At 45.4% G+C, this 16,967-nt stretch overlaps 1 protein-coding gene across 1 annotated transcript; it reads right to left on the reverse strand.

Annotated features, from left to right (window-relative positions):
• Positions 1-8,265: 8,265 nt before the first annotated feature.
• kcna10a (potassium voltage-gated channel, shaker-related subfamily, member 10a) lies at positions 8,266-16,160 on the reverse strand. Its single transcript, XM_061794389.1, has 2 exons — positions 15,906-16,160; positions 8,266-10,260 (listed from the first exon to the last, which is right to left on the reverse strand). The coding sequence occupies exon 2, from the start codon at positions 10,115-10,117 to the stop codon at positions 8,399-8,401; it is 1,719 nt and encodes a 572-aa protein (XP_061650373.1). The 5' UTR covers positions 10,118-10,260; positions 15,906-16,160; the 3' UTR covers positions 8,266-8,398.
• Positions 16,161-16,967: the final 807 nt, after the last annotated feature.

The following is a 16,967-nucleotide window of genomic DNA, read 5'->3' on the forward strand; positions in this document are numbered from 1 at the left end:
GCAGTCGTTCATGTAGAGAGAGAAGAGTAGCGGAGAGAGGACACAACCTTGGGGTGCCTCAGTGCTGATGCTGCGCGTGGATGAGGTGGCCTCTCCCAGCCTCACCTGCTGTGTCCTGCCCGTCAGGAAGCTGTAAATCCACTGGCAGATGGCAGGCGAGACGCTGAGCTGGAGAAGCTTGGATGAAAGGAGTTCAGGGATGATGGTGTTGAACGCTGAGCTGAAGTCCACGAACAGGATCCTCGCGTAGGTCCCTGCACTGTCGAGGTGTTCTAGGATGAAGTGCTGTCCCATGTTGACTGCATCGTCCGCAGACCTGTTCGCTTGGTAGGCAAACTGCAGGGGGTCCAGCAGGGGACCTGTGACACTCTTGAGGTGGTCCAACACGAGATTTCATGACCACAGATGTCAAGGCGACAGGCCTGTAGTCATTTAGACCCCAGATTGCAGGTTTCTTGGGGACTGGAATGATGGTGGAGCGTTTGAAACAAGATGGTATTTCGCACAGTTCCAGAGATCTATTGAAGATCTGAGTGAAGACTGGAGCGAGCTGATCCGCGCAGACTTTGAGGCAGGATAGGGACACATGGTCTGGGCCTGCCGCTTTGTTAATCTTTTGTTGTTTGAAGATGCGTCTCACATCCTGTTCATGGATGGTTAACGCAGAAGTCAGAGGTGTGATAGGGGTCGGTGGTGCGGCTGGGTTGGTGTGGGCTGTGAAAGTGTCCTTTTCAAATCTGCAGTAGAAGGTATTCAAGTCGTTGGCTAGTGTGCTATTGTTCTCAGCTTGGGGGGATCGTCGCTTGTAATTAGTCAGCGATTGGAATGCATGCCAGACTGATTTAGAGTCGTTAGCGCGTTTGAAACAAGATGGTACTTCGCACAGTTCCAGAGATCTGTGCAGAAAATGCGTGATAAAGCATCTGGCATACCATTTTAGAACCAGGTCGGTAGGATAACGTGAAATTGAATCTACTGAAGAACAGAGCCCATCTAGCCTGCCTCGCATTTAATCTCTTAGCAGACTTAAGATATTCCAGGGTCTTGTGATCCGTCCATACTAAAAACAGAGTATGTGCCCCCTCTAGCCAGTGCCTCCACTGCACCAAAGCAATTACCAAATACTCATAATGTCCCGTTGGTGTGCTGTTTTTGCATTCATCCCCCTCCCTTATCCCGACTAGATGAAATGCATTTCTTAAAGTCTAGTTTGGCGAAAACCTTGGCTCCCTCCAGGAACTCAAAGGTGGTGGAGATGAGAGGAAGAGGGTCTAGTCTTACTGTGAGTCGGTGATGGGGAACAAGGAATGCTGGTACAACGAACTGGCGACTAGAAAGAATGAGACACGAGGTTAAATGCAAGGTGTAATTAGGGTGAACGAGGCACAGGTGGTGAAGATTCTCTCAAGAGCAGGTGTGTACGAGACGGGGGGAAAACAACAACCGGAACACACACCCATGACATTTGCTGATAATTGTATCATGACCCTAAATTTTAGGCTCATGATGTTTGGGCCATCCCAAAAACATGCATGGTAGGTTAATTGGAAACTCTAAATTGCCCGTATGTATGAATGTGAGCGCGACTGATAGTTTGTTTCTATGTGCCCTGTGATTGGCAGTCAACCGGTTCAGGGTGTACCCCGCCCTCTCGCCCGAAGATAGCTGGGATAGGCTCCAGCACTCCTGTGACCCTAGTGAGGATAATCAGTCCAGAAAATGGATGGATGGATGGATGTTTGGGCCTAAAACATACTGAGGTACTGTGAGTTCGTTGACTTACAGACCCCTTGCAAGGATATCCTGTTCTTCTACTCACCTTTTCAGTCCCATCTGAATGGATGAATGAATGTGTTGGCAGTGATCTGGAATAGACTGTTTGAGATCTGCTCCTGTGTCATACAGATGGCCAGATTACCTGATGGTAGATCCTCTTATTTAATGAGTGAGGGCGGCTCATACGCATAACACACACATCTGCTGCTCTTCTGCACAAGCCATTGATCCAGCCAGTCAGCCAGAAAACAGCTGCTTTGGTTAAAAAAAAGAAGAAAAAAAAAGACCAGAGAGAGAGTGTACGTATGTCTGCACCGCTCACTCGTATCTACATTGTTTCATTCATTCATTAATTTTCTTCCGCTTATCCGAGGTCAGGTCGCGGGTGCAGTAACTTTAGCAGAGAAGCCCGACTTCCCTCTCCCCAGCCACTTCCTCCAGCTCTTCCGAGGGGATCCCGAGACATTCCCAGGCAAGCCAAGAGACGTAGTCTCTCCAGCGTGTCCTGGGTCGTCCCCGGGGTCTCCTCCCGGTGGGACGTGCCCGAAACACCTCACCAGAGAGGCGTCCTAAACAGATGCCCGAGCCACCTCATCTGGCTCCTCTTGGCGGAGGAACAGCGGCTCTACTCTGAGCCCCTGCCGGATGACCGTATCCGGGATCTTGTTCTTTCGGTCACAACCCACAGCTCGTGACCATAGGTGAGGGTAGTAACGTAGATCGACCGGTAAATTGAGAGCTTCGCCTTTCGGCTTCGCTCCTTCTTCACCACCATGGACTGATACAAAGTCTGCATCACTACAGACGCTGCACCGATCAGCCTGTCGATCTCCCGTTCCATTCTTCCCTCACTTGTGAACAACAACAACAAGATATTTGAACTCCTCCACTTGGGACAGGATCTCATCCCCGACCTGGAGAGGGCACTCCACCCTTTTCTCACTGAGGACCATGGCCTCAGATTTGCAGGTGCTAATTTTCATCCCAGCCGCTACACACTCGGCTGCAAATCGCTCCAGTGAGACTCGGAGATCACGACTTGATGAAGCCAACAGAACCACATCATCTGCAAACAGCAGAGATGCAATACTGAGGCCACCAAACCAGACCCCCAATACGCCTCGGCTGCGCCTAGAAATTCTGTCCATAAAGTTATGAACAGAATCGGTGACAAAGGGCAGCCTTGGCGGAGTCCAACCCTCACCGGAAACGAGTCCGACTTACTGTCGGAAATGCAGACCAAACTCTGACACCGTTCATACAGGGACCGAACAGCCCGTATTAGGGGGTTCGGTACCCCATACTCCCGAAGCACCCCCCATAGAACTCCACGAGGGACACGGTCGAACGTCTTCTCCAAGTCCAGAAAACATATGTAGACTGGTTTGGCGAACTCCCATGCACCCTCGAGGACCCTGCCGAGGGTGGAGAGCTGGTCCACTGTTCCATGGCCAGGGCGAAAACCACACTGCTCCTCCTGAATCTGTGATTCGACTTCCCGACGGACACTCCTCTTCAGCACCCCTGATCGTTTATCTGCCCCCAGACTCCCAATCCAGAGGCACTGTCCCCGATGTCCACGCGATGTTGCAGAGCCGTGTCAACCAGGACAGCCCCACAACATCCAGAGCCTTGAGGGCGAATCTCATCTCATCCGCCTTGCCACCGGGGAGCTTTTTAAACACCTCGGCGACCTCAACCTGCCTCAGAGAACCCAGACTCAGCTTCTTCATGGGAAGGCGTGTCAGTGGCATTGAGGAGGTCGTCAAAGTATTCTCCCCACCAACACACAACGTCCTGAGTCGAGGTCAGCAACGCCCCATCGCCACTATACACAGTGTTGATGGTGCACTGCTTCCCCCTCCTGAGACGCCAGATGATGGACCAGAATTTCCTTGAAGCCGTCCGGAAGTCGTTCTCCATGGCCTCACCGAACTCCTCCCACGCCCGAATTTTGCCTCAGCGACCACCAAAGCCGCATTGCACTTGGCCAACCGGTACCATCAGCTGCCTCAGGAGTCCTACAGGCCAAAAAGGCCCGATGGGACTCCTTCTTCAGCTTGACGGCATCCCTCACCGTTGGTGTCCACCAACGGGTTCGGGGATTGCCGCCACGACAGGCACAGACCACCTTAGGGCCAGAGCTCTGGTCGGCCGCCTCAGCAATAGAGGCACGGAACATGGTCCACTCGGACTCAATGTCCCCCGCCTCCCCCAGGACGTGGGTGAAGTTCTGCCAGAGGTGGGAGTTTAAACTCCTTCTGAAAGGGGATTCTGCCAGACGTTCCCAGGAGACCCTCACAATACGTTTGGGCCTGCCACGTCGGACCGGCATCTTCACCCACCATCGGAGCATATTCACCACCATGTGGTGATCAGTTGACTGCTCCGCCCCTCTCTTCACCAGAGTGTCCAAGACATGCGACCGCAAGTCCGATGACACGACCACAAAGTCGATCATCGAACTGCGACCTAGGGTATCCTGGTGCCAAGTGCACGTATGGACACCCTTATGTCTTCGTTATGGACAATCTGTGATGAGCGCAGAAGTCCAATAACAGAACACCGCTAGGGTTCTGATCGGGGGGTTAGGGGGGCGTTCCTCCCAATCATGCCCTTCCAGGTCTCACTGTCATTGCCCACGTGAGCATTGAAGTTCCCCAGCAGAACGATGGAGTCCTCAGCGGGATCGCTCTCCAGCACCCCCTCCAAGGACTCCAAAAAGGATGGGTCCTCTAAACTGCTGTTTGGTGCATATGCACAAACCACAGTCAGGACCCGTCCACCCACCCGAAGGCGGATGGAGGCTACCCTCTAGTCCACCAAGGGGAACCCCAACGTACCCGCCGGGGGGCAATAAGAATACCCACACCTGCTCGGCGCCTCTCACAGTGGGCAACTGTGAGCTGTGCTTTGTCTGGTCCCTCACCTAGGACCTATTTGCCATAGGTGACCCTGCCAGGGGCATAAAGCCCCAGACAACTTAGCTTCGAGGATCATTGGGACACACAAAACCCTCCACCACGATGGCTGGGGGGGGTGGGGTCATTGGGTCCCTGTGGCCCCCACTGGGTGGCCAGTTGTCAGGGTGCCTCGGTGGGGCCGGCGGACCGCCCTAGGTCCCTCTGTGTGGGACGTGTCCCGTCCGCCGGACTGCTCTCGGGTGGACCCCTGGGCCTGATCCCGCCCCTCGATTGGTTGGGTGGGGTCACAGCGATTACAGGACACTTGTGTCAGTCTTTGTGCATGTAAAACGGTGTCAATTCACTTGCATGTATCCGCAGGCACACACCCCTGGGACTCTTTCACTGGGCGTGGGGTCACACGACAAATAACTCATGAATATGCAAATCGCTTGTGTATCCCCTCACTTATACTCCTTTGCCCGAAGTCAGCTGGGATAAGCTCCAGCACCCCGCAACCCTAACCAGGATAAGCGATGTTGACAATGTATGGATGGATTCATAAATGAGGAAGACCTTAATTAGATCTCTGCAATTGGCTGGTGACCAGTTCAGGGTGTAACCCGCCTCTCGCCCAAAGATAGCTGGGCCAGGCTCCAGCACGCCCGCGACGCGCGTGAGGATAAGCGGTACAAAAAAATGGATGGATGGATTAATTAGATCTGAGTCCAACGGTGGGAAAGACAGTAAAAAGAGGAAAATATGGTCAAAAATGTGTCGCTTTAGAAGTATCAGAATGCATGTGACCTACCCTGACTGTTTGTTTATCTGTCTCGAAGTTGGGTAATCGTTGAGGACCGATGGGGATAATTCTCATTAATCCTGTTCACGCAATCACCAGAGTGAAACAGATGTCAGATTTTACTGGGGAACACCATTTACATTTTAATGAATGAGTGTTTGTGTGCGTGTGTGTTCCTGTGCGTGTGTATGGATCTGTTACACTTTACTCAGAATCCCGTGATCCAGCACAATAATAAACAGTTTGATAGTTGTTGTACTGTTTCTAACCCAGTCCTCCTCATCATCATCATCGGAACTAAAAATGAAGAATTTATCTGATAAGGTTATACAAATTTTAAATCAGCCTGGCAGTTACACTCCTCACATGGAAATGTCACCTCTTCCATGTCACATTAGCCGAGTCTCTTTTTACCCCCCCCCGCAGCGGTGCATGTGTAAAATTTGAAGAAAAAAAAACAACCTCAAGACACAAAAGCACTGTTCAGTTCAATGAACATCAGCCGACTAACTGTTAAAAAAATTTCTTTGGAAAAGGTGAAAGGAGGCAAAGAAGAATTTACACTGGAAGCAGACTGCATTCAAAGCAATAAAACTCCAGTGAATCCAGTATTACCGAGAGTTGTCAGAGTTGAATCTTTTCATTGAGGCTGACATTTCCAGATTCTTTGTACGCTTTCTTTTCAGTCCCTGTAAAGTGATAATACAAATGTCTTGTAAATTCGACACACCACAGAGAAGAGTGTTGTTAAGAACCCTGCCTAATTTGAATGATATATAAAAAAATTTAAAAAAAATCACCAACTCTATAAAATGAGGCTTGAAAATTGTAAAAAAAACAAACAAACAGGCCTTTCTTCCTGCTCCCGAACGCTGTGGGTGTGTCCGCTGAATGCACTGCAACCACGCCCTGCTCAGCTGTCAACTGATATCAAATTAAATACCACAACATTCCTTGACATGGGAGTGGATTTTGACTCCTGCTCCTGAGAGACTGATCACTGATTTTTCACCCCTCTTTTTACTACCAGTCAATCCTGGTCCTACACACCAAGCAGCTATAGGGGGCAGGAGGCAGATAAATGATCGGGGGTGGGGATAGATATGGGAGGTCCGCGAACATATTTAAGTCACCAGCAGTTATCACCAGCTCATTCTGTATTTAATTAGGGTACCCGCTCACATTATCTGTTGCCACACTGGCCAAGAGCAGCGACAATGTTCCAGTTATGCAAGGATCGCTCTCCCACACACAGATGTCTCCATGCGAGACTCACTGCGCCACATTTCAAGGGCATGAGAGGAGCCGCTTTGATTGGCAGTGAATGAAGTCCGCTGCGTCCACGCCCACAACGGCGCAGAACGCCCTGTTTTAAATACGCTGGCTTTCACGCATCTGCAAAATTACAAATACCCGATCTAACACACCGGTCACGAAAATAGAGACAATTGTCTGTTTCCAATAATGCTTTTGCTGTGTGAAATTTATCTTCATGCAGGGATAGATATATATATATAGTATTCTGTATGTTTAAAATATAGTCCCGATGCACAGTTGAGTTGAGTGTTTCACAACCACTGCTTTTTTTCATTGCGCAAACGTCTTTAATAATGATGTCGTCATGGGATGTTGGGTTGAGACCCAACATCCCATTGATACAGATAAACACATTTATAAACTGTGTAACCACCTGCGGATCCGCTGACGTCAGCTGCTTCGGAACACTTCTGTGGTCGTGATGAAAGAGCGTATTATGATCTTTTACTATCTTTGCACGAACAAGACTATTATTTTTTTTCCTTCAGGGAATAGGACTAAATTGTATCTGTGACCAATTCTTATATATCATTTTATTGGTATCGGCGCTGGTTTGGCTGATGGGCACATTAGACCCCAATGTAAAAAGGTAACTTATGTAAGGTTTTTTTTTTAATGTTGTATCAAGCTTTTCAGTAGCTTTTTGGATTTCCTACAGCTGAGTAAAAAAGTTGTAGTTGAAGTATTGTTGTGACAGGTGGAGGTATCATTTGGGGAAAATAACCTAAATTTAAATTAACTTGGTTGATTTCTATAGGCGGCACGGTGTGGACTGGTTAGCATGTCTGCCTCACAGTTCTGAGGAGTGGGGTTCAAATCCCGGCTCCGCCTATGTGGAGTTTGCATGTTCTCCCCGTGTTTGGGTGGGTGTTCTCCAGCCACTATGGTTTCCTCCCACATCCCAAGAACATATGTGGTAGGTTGATTGAAGACTCAAAATTGCCCGTGGGTGTGAATGTGGATGCGAATGGTTCTTTGTTTCAATGTGCCCTGCGATTGGCTGGCGACTAATTCAGGGTGTACCCCGCCTCTCGCTCGAAGATAGCTGGGATAGGCTCCAGCACGCCCGCGACCCTGTTTTTGGGATGTGGGAGGAAACCGGAGTGCCCGGAGAAAACCCACCCAGGCACGGGGAGAACATGCAAACTCCACATAGGCGGAGCCTGGATTTGAACCCCGGTCCTCAGAACTGTGAGGCAGATGTGCTAACCAGTCGTCCACAAAGTCACCGTTTACATCACCTGAGAAGACAATTTGGTTGCAAATAAACACCATTTCTCGTTCTTGCCCTTGTGAAGGTAAAATACTGTATCAGAACTGACTCAATTTAAAACAGAAATAGTTTCCAAACCTGAGGAATCAAGGAAGCAAGAACTACAAAATTATTATTTATTAATTTGTAGATTACGCTGCCAATTAGCTAAAGAAAAGGCAAGAAGTTTCAATTCATTATGAAAAATGGGCGAATAAGAAGTCATTTAGTCCAATCATTCTTTAATTGATTTTCTTTTCCCAAGATCTTTACATTTTTTATGTGAAAATAAGTGTGTAAATTCAAGACGCTTCTAAACAAATACTGATTCTTAGTTATGTCACTGTGTCAGATGCCATTGGCTTTATTCAGCGAAATGCTGCTCCTTTGTTTGGTACCCAAGTCCTCCATTATAGCTTGCTCAACAGCATCTGCCAAGGACAGCTTGTCCTCTGCTTCAGTCTCTCTGTGATAGAAATAGTTGAAATTGGAGACAATGACAGGAACAGGCAGAGCGATGGTCAGCACACCTGCAATGGCGCACAAGGTCCCGACCAGTTTACCCCCGAGCGTGATGGGACACATGTCCCCGTAGCCTACAGTAGTCATGGTCACCACTGCCCACCAGAAGCCATCGGGTATGCTGACAAACTGTGTGTTCGGCTCGTCTACCTCAGCGAAGTATATAGCGCTGGAGAAAAGGATAACTCCAATAAAGAGGAAGAAGATGAGCAAGCCAAGTTCTCTCATACTGGCCTTGAGGGTCTGTCCCAGGATTTGCAGCCCCTTGGAGTGGCGCGAGAGTTTAAAAATACGAAACACCCTGACCAGACGGATAATCCGAAGAATGGCCAAAGACATATTCTGTCCAGAGCTCTCTTCCGTCTTTGTGACCAGTTCTGTAACCACTGTGACAAAATAGGGGATGATGGATACGATATCAATAATGTTCATCAGGTTGTGGAAAAACTCTCTTTTGCTCGGGCAGACCAGAAATCTCAAGCAGAGCTCAAAGAAGAACCAGCCAATGCAGGCAGTCTCAATAATGAAAAAGGGATCAGAGAAAACTGTGGGCATCACACCAGGTGGAGCCACAGAAGTGTAAGCTCTGGAGAGGTTGACAGGCTTTATGGAGGCGGGCAAAACAATGTCAGTGTCATCTCTGAATTCCGGCAGCGTTTCCATGCAGAAAATAATGATGGAGATGACTATAACGAGCACGGACACCAGTGCAACACACCGAGCTGCATTGGAGCTCTCTGGGTACTCAAACAGCAGCCAGAATTGTCTGGAGATATCATTATTAGGTAGTGGTATGTCAACATCTCTGAGGAATCCCTCTTCATCGCGAAACTGCTCCATGGCTTCATTCCCCAGCTGGTAAAATATGATTTCATCAGCAAACACATCCAGAGGAACATTTGCTGGGCGTCTGACCTTACCCCCAGATTGGTAGTAATACAAAATCCCGTCAAAGCTGGGTCGGTTCCGGTCAAAGAAGTATTCATTCCTCATTGGATCAAAATAGTCCATTCTCTTCTGAGGGTCTCCCAGCAGTGTATCAGGAAACTGGTCTAATGTTTTGAGCTGAGTCTCGAAGCGAAGACCGGCGATGTTAATAATGACTTTTTGGTCTCCATCATCCAGCCCTCTTTTATCCACAAAAAGGTCCTCACAGCACTCCTTAGCAAGTTGGCTGAAGATTGTCTCGCTTTCCTTTGTGCCTTCACTGCTTAGGAGCAGCTTCCAGTTGGAGATCATGCTGGAGCGACTACTTCTCCCATCTATGCTTGGAGTAAGCATGGAATGGGGTACTTCAAGTGTCTGGATAAATGGGAGTGGTGTTGATGATGTGGATTCCCACATGCACGAAGGAACAGGACTGGGCTGGGATGGCGTACACGCGGCAAACTGCGGGGATCGCAGTCGGTAGTTGCCGCCCGGCGTGTCGTGTTCTGACCGTATGTCCAAAGTAAGCGCTGTGGTCTCATCCGCATAAGTGTCCTCATCCTCAAGGCTGGCGTCGAGGTCATCTAGGCTCCCAAAGTCTACCAGGGCCATATCCATGGCTCCAGTTCAGCCAAAGCAGACCAACAGGCCCCAAGATTTGAAACAAAACAAAAAAAAAAACATACACAGCTAGACGAGTGGCTCTGTCAGCAGATAGCAACTTGTTGACCCTCAGTCTTCTTTTTTTCCCTCATCCACACCTGCAGAATGAGAGACACGAAAAGTTAATCAGTTTGACATAGAATTGTTATCATGACTATTTGAACACCCTCAACAAGGCAAGTTATGTTAGAGCCAAAATAAATATCCAAATAGAGAGGAGGGAGGTTGAATGACAGAAAATAAGACAACAACTCCCTACTTCTTTTACTTTCTGCATTCTGTTACTGAGGAGGCACTGTGATGAGTCATTGTAACTGTGAAAAGAACACCATACACGGAGATCTGGTCGCTTATTTGGATAAATTGTCATGTTTACAAAGTGTCGGAGTAATAAAGCATCGAGAAGAAACAGTCAAGGGGCAACCACCGTATCTGACTCTCCATCGCTCTGCCGTGTACTGTCCAAAAAATCTTCCATCATTAGAAAGCAACAGCAGATCTTATGAACGATCAAATGTCAGATTCCCAGGATGCGCAAATCACTGTGGCATAGCACTTTGTCCGCACACTGTAAAAGACATTGGCATGTCGGAAGCTGACTTTACTTTGTAACAGGAGAATGTCTGCAGAACCTCTGCAGACTTCTTGTCAACAGCCTGTACTCTCTTTATCTTTACCTATTTGTTACCCTCACATTAAAATATTTCCCCTGCTTCGATATTTACTTTAAGAAAAGAAAAATGTCAGCGATTAATGATTGTACGATAATTCATTTAAAGGTTGTCAGGATTTGACATAATTATTGTTTTAAGTTGACAGACAGTAGTAGACTGTAGCATGGGAGGGACTATTCAATTGTAAAGAAACGGCATGACCTTGGACTTGTGGCGGGACAGCTTAAAACAGAGGTGTCACATGGGGCCCACATGAACGCCTGGCACTCTGTCTATTCTTGCCATTCTATTAATACACAGCGAGTCAATGAGGGAGAAAGCCGTAAGATAATAGCTTGCGGCGCATGTACATGAACAAGAGGCGTGCACGTAGAAGGAGATATTGGATTTTGGACCGGAAATATGGTATCGCATGCTGCTCGGAGAAACATTACATTATAGTGAGCTAACCCCTGTGACTTCGCCAGATGCGTGGAAACATGAACAGATGTTCCGCTAGATCTAGCTTAGCTTCAAAAAAACTCTTCCGTAGCGGGGCAGATGCGTTTATTGTATACATCCAAAATTGCAACTTCTTTCCTATAAAGATTGTTCATAAGTAGAGTGGATTAGGGAGTAGGAGTGAAAAAGTGTTCATAGGTACAACAAATAAAGGATCTCCACACGGGAGGCCCTGGCGTACATTTGCTGAATATGCTAAATGTGTACGCACTTGGTCGAGATTTTATTCGTTAATTTTAATTGAAGAAAATGAATTCTCCTGGATATTCATTGTGAGCTTGTGCTTTACTAGTATTGGTCAATATACTACAAACACATCATATCCGCAGTGTCCCAGATGTTTGTAGCTGAGTACAATTAAGTGTGGTGCATGGTGAGGTAATTTAATCATTCGTCACAAAAACCTCCACAGACATTGTTGTGTGCAGCTGACTTTGGGCATTGTCCACCCTTTAGCTATGGCCGCTTATAATTTGGTTGCGGGAGGACATTAGTTGGTAGAGGTGATATTTTGGGACAAGATTTTTGGGATTAATGCAGGCTGAGCAGCACAGTGCCATAAGCCGAGGGATCTCTTCTGTCGGATCAACACAGATGCCAGCTAGCCGTCATAGATAGGCAGACAAGCGCAAAAAGTGCCCCCCCCCCCCCCCCCACACACACACACACACACATCACCTCCCCCACACACAAATACACAGGCACCCACAATGTCCTAAAAACATGATTAGTGCTTTTAAGCATGGGCATTGTATTTGGAAAATAAACACCACTGTAGATCAAGGGTTTTCACAGTGTTGACCAGGACACCCACCCTGGCTATTTAGTCGAAATATTTTTTTTAGAAACCAATACATAATAGAGTCAATCAAATACAATGGCGACTTGAGATACCAGTTTAATTCATTCTGTGACCACTCTTATAACTCAAATCATCTTTCCCCTTTGAAATGAGTGAAAATGCCATTAATCCCTTCCAGCCTCCCCCAAAGCCCAAAACTTGTGTAATGTGTTTTTCAATTAGAAAAATAGCACTCTATAATATTCCACTTGATAAAACATACACTAAAGACAGAGTTAAATATGATTTAACACATTATCAATTTTGTTGCTTCAAATCAGTGGACATTGTGCTGCTTCTCCTGGTTGTGTGTGCACCTTGGCCACCTGGAGGCAGTACAATACAGACCTATGGCTATCGATGGAGCCGCTGAAAACAATAATTTGAGTCATTCTTTGCTGAGGATGAAGAATATATGCCTGTGAATTTGTCATATTATCTATCTACATGCATTGCTCTGCTGTTCACGAGCCCGCCTCTAGCGTTTTAGACTGTTTCTTAGCATTAAAATAAACTGATTTATCTAGAGCAAAGATATGTGGTGGTTTTTAATAACGCGTTCTGCATGTACATGCACGTTGGCTGTAAGTTGTCAACACGAGTCATGACATCTCAAGGCAAGATTTCAGGTTCATTCCAAGTATTATCAAAGTATCCTCCAGCAATTGAGATACAGAAATCCAAGTTGCTTCTTATGCTGCGTCGGCAGTGTTTGAATGGGTTGCTCGTGTTCTTTCCAGGGCAACACGCACCATCGCCATTGAGTGAATCAGGTCATCATTAAAAGGTGATGACCAATTTGAAGGTAGAAAGTCACAATTTAAAGCCTATTTACTGTAAAAAAAAAAATTAAAAAATAAATAAAAAATAACTTTTTGCACTTTTTACGTACTTGTAACACAAAGCCGTATTTCCCACATTTTACAATATGCCAAGTGTAATGTATTGAATGTAGGGCTGTCACTATCAAATCTTTTTAGAATTGATTCCCCTATTGATTATTGGTTGAATAATCGAATAATAATCACCCCCCCACTAATAAATTATTATTATTGAAATTTTTACAACTAACATGCATTTTATTTTCATTCATAAGGGATAGACTCCAATCCTTAAACTGCATATGTTGGTACTGAGTGGATGGTATAAATTTGGTGTACAGAATTTGAGTCAGCAAAATGCTGACTATTAAATGGTTAGCAATCGTGATTAGCATTAGTGCGTAAGCGATTACCATATAATGTAAAAAAAAAAAGGCTAACTACCATTTAGCTTACTCATAAATCACGGAGCTTTTTGGGGTGGTCACAGCGGCTCTTCGAGGCAGCAATTTTGCGTCGATCTATTATTTAAGTTATTCAATGCCAGCCCTAATTGAATGTGTACACCTACATTGGATATATTCAAAATAAAGGATTTATACATTAGATACAGAAAGTTGACACGGCACGGTGGTGAAAAATTTAGAAGAGAAGATGTGTGGAAAAAAAGACCAGGCATTTCGGCTTCTTCCCACATTCTAATGGACTCTAAATTGCCCATACTTGTGAATTTTAATACGTGTTTGCCAATACAGTTTGATTGACTGGTACCCAGTCCAGAGGGCACGCAATCGCTCACAGAAAATGGATGAATATGGTGTTGCGTACACTTAAACCAAGACTTTGCAGAAGCACTTACGGGCTAATCAGGAAAGAGCCAAATAAGTGTTGACTCTGTGCAACAAAGTACAGAATGGTCAAAATGTTCAAAAACAGCCGCATCCTCAAAAACCTGACATTTTGCAGAGGGGTGTCAATGTTGCATACACGAGAGATGGCTAACACAGCAAGATAATGCGCAGCACAGCAGTGCTTTTTCCTCATCCACATGTGTGGAGCACATGTGTTGTTTATGTGTAGTATCCGCGAGGCATTTAGAAGATGCATGCTGACAGGGGGGTGTGTCAGCAGGCTCCAGGCCAAGATTCTGTGCACAGCAGCTGGGTTCAAAATCGGTCTTTGGCCTTTTCACACACACACACGCAACAGCTTGAGCAAAACAAAATCACTCCCTAATAAAATAAAAACTTCTTGTGAAAACGTCTATAAACAGCAAATATAAGCCTATTTCGCTTCTATCATATACGGAGATACTAGTGACCCGACTTTAAAGTTCGCTTCGACTCGCGAGCGCAAACTTGAGATACGAGCGCTGTGTGGCGGGTGCGAACTCGACTCAACTCACTTCACAATAGAAGCGGCACTGTGGCAAATGGTGAACAATGCTTCAAAACAAAAAAAAGTGCGGCGTCAAGCAGTTTAATGCCACGACCGGTTGACGTTTACTGTCAAACTAAACATCAAACAAAGAGACTTACACATTGTGTTTTTACAACTACTGAAATAATGGAAAACACATTTGACATGCGAACAATTGGGATCAATAGTTGCGGTTTGGGAACCCTTTAAACAACTGCTATTTGAACACAAACGGTGGACAGAGAGAAAACCGATGGATGGATGTTTAAAATAAAAGGCCCACATACGGAAACACTATTATATTTCTAACTGGAACATGCCGAAAATATTAGAAAGATAATGTTTCATGTAGTAATTCTATTTCCTCTAAATTTGTGAGTATTGTTGTTACATCACTTCCTTTTTATGTAGCTCTTCCAATACATACAAATTGTAAGTGTAGCTATACTAACAAGGCCAAAACGTGTTAATCTGAACCCACTTCATGAACTACAAAATTCACAATCCCTTCCTCCATTCCACCTCCCAGAGAAAGAGATTAAGCCTGTCTCATTTACAGAAATGTTACATTATTTTCCAGAAGCCCACTTTTTATGCCAGACAGGGAAAATATAGCCATCTGGACCGACTATTACACTAATCCCAGGTGCCACACAATCATATAAAGCAGCCGTGCGCACACACACACAAAGATGCTAACATAGGACTGAACACAACACCCTTTAACTCTCCGTGGGTGCTTTTTCGGCTCCCGCTTTCTAACTTTCATTGCAACAAATCTAGTTGTTTAACAGCACTTAAAACACTCTGGACTTTTCCATCATCTTCTTTTTGAGAGCGGTCACTTCCCCTTCATTACTGTACAAATGGCGTGCACTCACAGAAGTACTTCCATGTAGCTTTACGCGTGCAGTAACATGACACTTGAATGGGGACTTAAAAGGTACAGATTTTATACTCTACATATGTACTTAACCTTTCTTGGAAATAGTAGCTGCATCTTTTCATCACTGGAAAAGATCCAAACTGTTATCCTGGATTCCGATAATTAGCCGTGGGTGTATGTTACTGATGATCGTAGCTTTTGAAACTGAAGAGTACAGGAGTCAATTTGTGTATCTCAAGAAATAGTCTGAAAATAATAAGAAAATAATTTAAAAAATAATAATAATTTAAGAAATTTGTATAATAATAATAATAAATAAAAATAATCTGAAAATGAAGCCACAGAAATATGTGATTTTCCCTTGAACGGGGGAATTAATACTGAAGAACAGAATAACAGTCCAATATTATATACTGTATACATATAGTATATATATGATTATTACGAAAATACTTTTAGCACGTTATAATGATAAGCCTGCTCATAAATTGCAAAAACAAATGCGCAAAAAAATGGCAAGATATTTTTATGAGCACATGTTGCTCCGTCACATAGTTTATTGCACTTGTGGAGGGATGGAAAAGTCACGGAAGCAGCTTACCTCGGTTGCCACTGAGACCTTTAAAAATCGCCAACTCTCCTAGCGTCGGTCCGACTCGCCTGGCTCTAAGGGCCGAACCGGAGGCATGTCGGTCGCACACTGGACGCAGCCGGCACATCCGCAGCTTGCGTTGTTGCACCAGCGCCACAACTGCGGCCCCCGCGGGCAAGTGGAGGTCATTCTGGGGCCAGATGTCGTAGTGATATAACAAGAACATTATTACGTTTTATTTGGCCAATTCCCCGCTTGCCCTCCTCGCTCTCATATATTAAAAAAAAAAAAAAAAAAAAAACTGCAACAACTGTGCAGCAGGTTGAGAGCGAGCCAGAGAGCGAGAGAGCGAGAGAGAGAGAGAGAGAGACTAAGGAGATTAAAAAAAAAAGGTTGTTTCCTAACCTCTGTCATAAGCTTCCTCATGCTCTCTTGGCAGCACTCTGTCACGATGGCTCTCTCATTTTCATTTCTGATTAAGGCGAAAAATCATTCGTATTAATAGTTCAATTCTAAGGAGACCCAGATATGACAGTAGGGTGGAAAAAATTATAATTGTGACTTTGAAAATATTCATATTCATTTTTGAGCAAGAAATTGCTCTCAAAATGCTAATTTGTCTGTTTAATATCATTCCCATGAGTTTTGGGTGAGCAAATGAAGAACCTTTGATAGAAATCAACTTCTCGGTAGCACAAATTGATCGATGATGGCGCCTCTTAAAAGAAAAACAAAAACAAAAACAAAAAAAGGGCTCTTGGACAAAAAAAAAATATAAATAAATAAAATAGGGAGGATAAAACAACTAGAAGCTGTGCTAAAAAGAGTTATAAACTCATGTTTCAATTGTCTTCCATCATTCTTCAAAATGACAAACACATTACCCGAATGTTTAGCCACTGAGGTTGGAAGGTTTCCATCCTATGTGGGTCAGTCAGATCCATTCACTTCATTGTCAAGTGTCATCTTAAACCCCTGTTATGTGACGTCACCCCATCACAGCCCACATCCCTGCTGGCTGACCTTGCTGGCCTTTCTCACATGGAGTGAGGAGATGCTGCCCTCTGCTGG

Source organism: Phyllopteryx taeniolatus, chromosome 1 (genome assembly GCF_024500385.1).
Source record: "Phyllopteryx taeniolatus isolate TA_2022b chromosome 1, UOR_Ptae_1.2, whole genome shotgun sequence".
In the NCBI taxonomy this organism is placed as follows: domain Eukaryota; kingdom Metazoa; phylum Chordata; class Actinopteri; order Syngnathiformes; family Syngnathidae; genus Phyllopteryx; species Phyllopteryx taeniolatus.

What these genes read in the sequence shown, in the direction of transcription:
- kcna10a (XM_061794389.1), bottom strand. Translation starts at nt 10,117, where the DNA reads ATGGATATGGCCCTGGTAGACTTTGGGAGCCTAGATGACCTCGACGCC.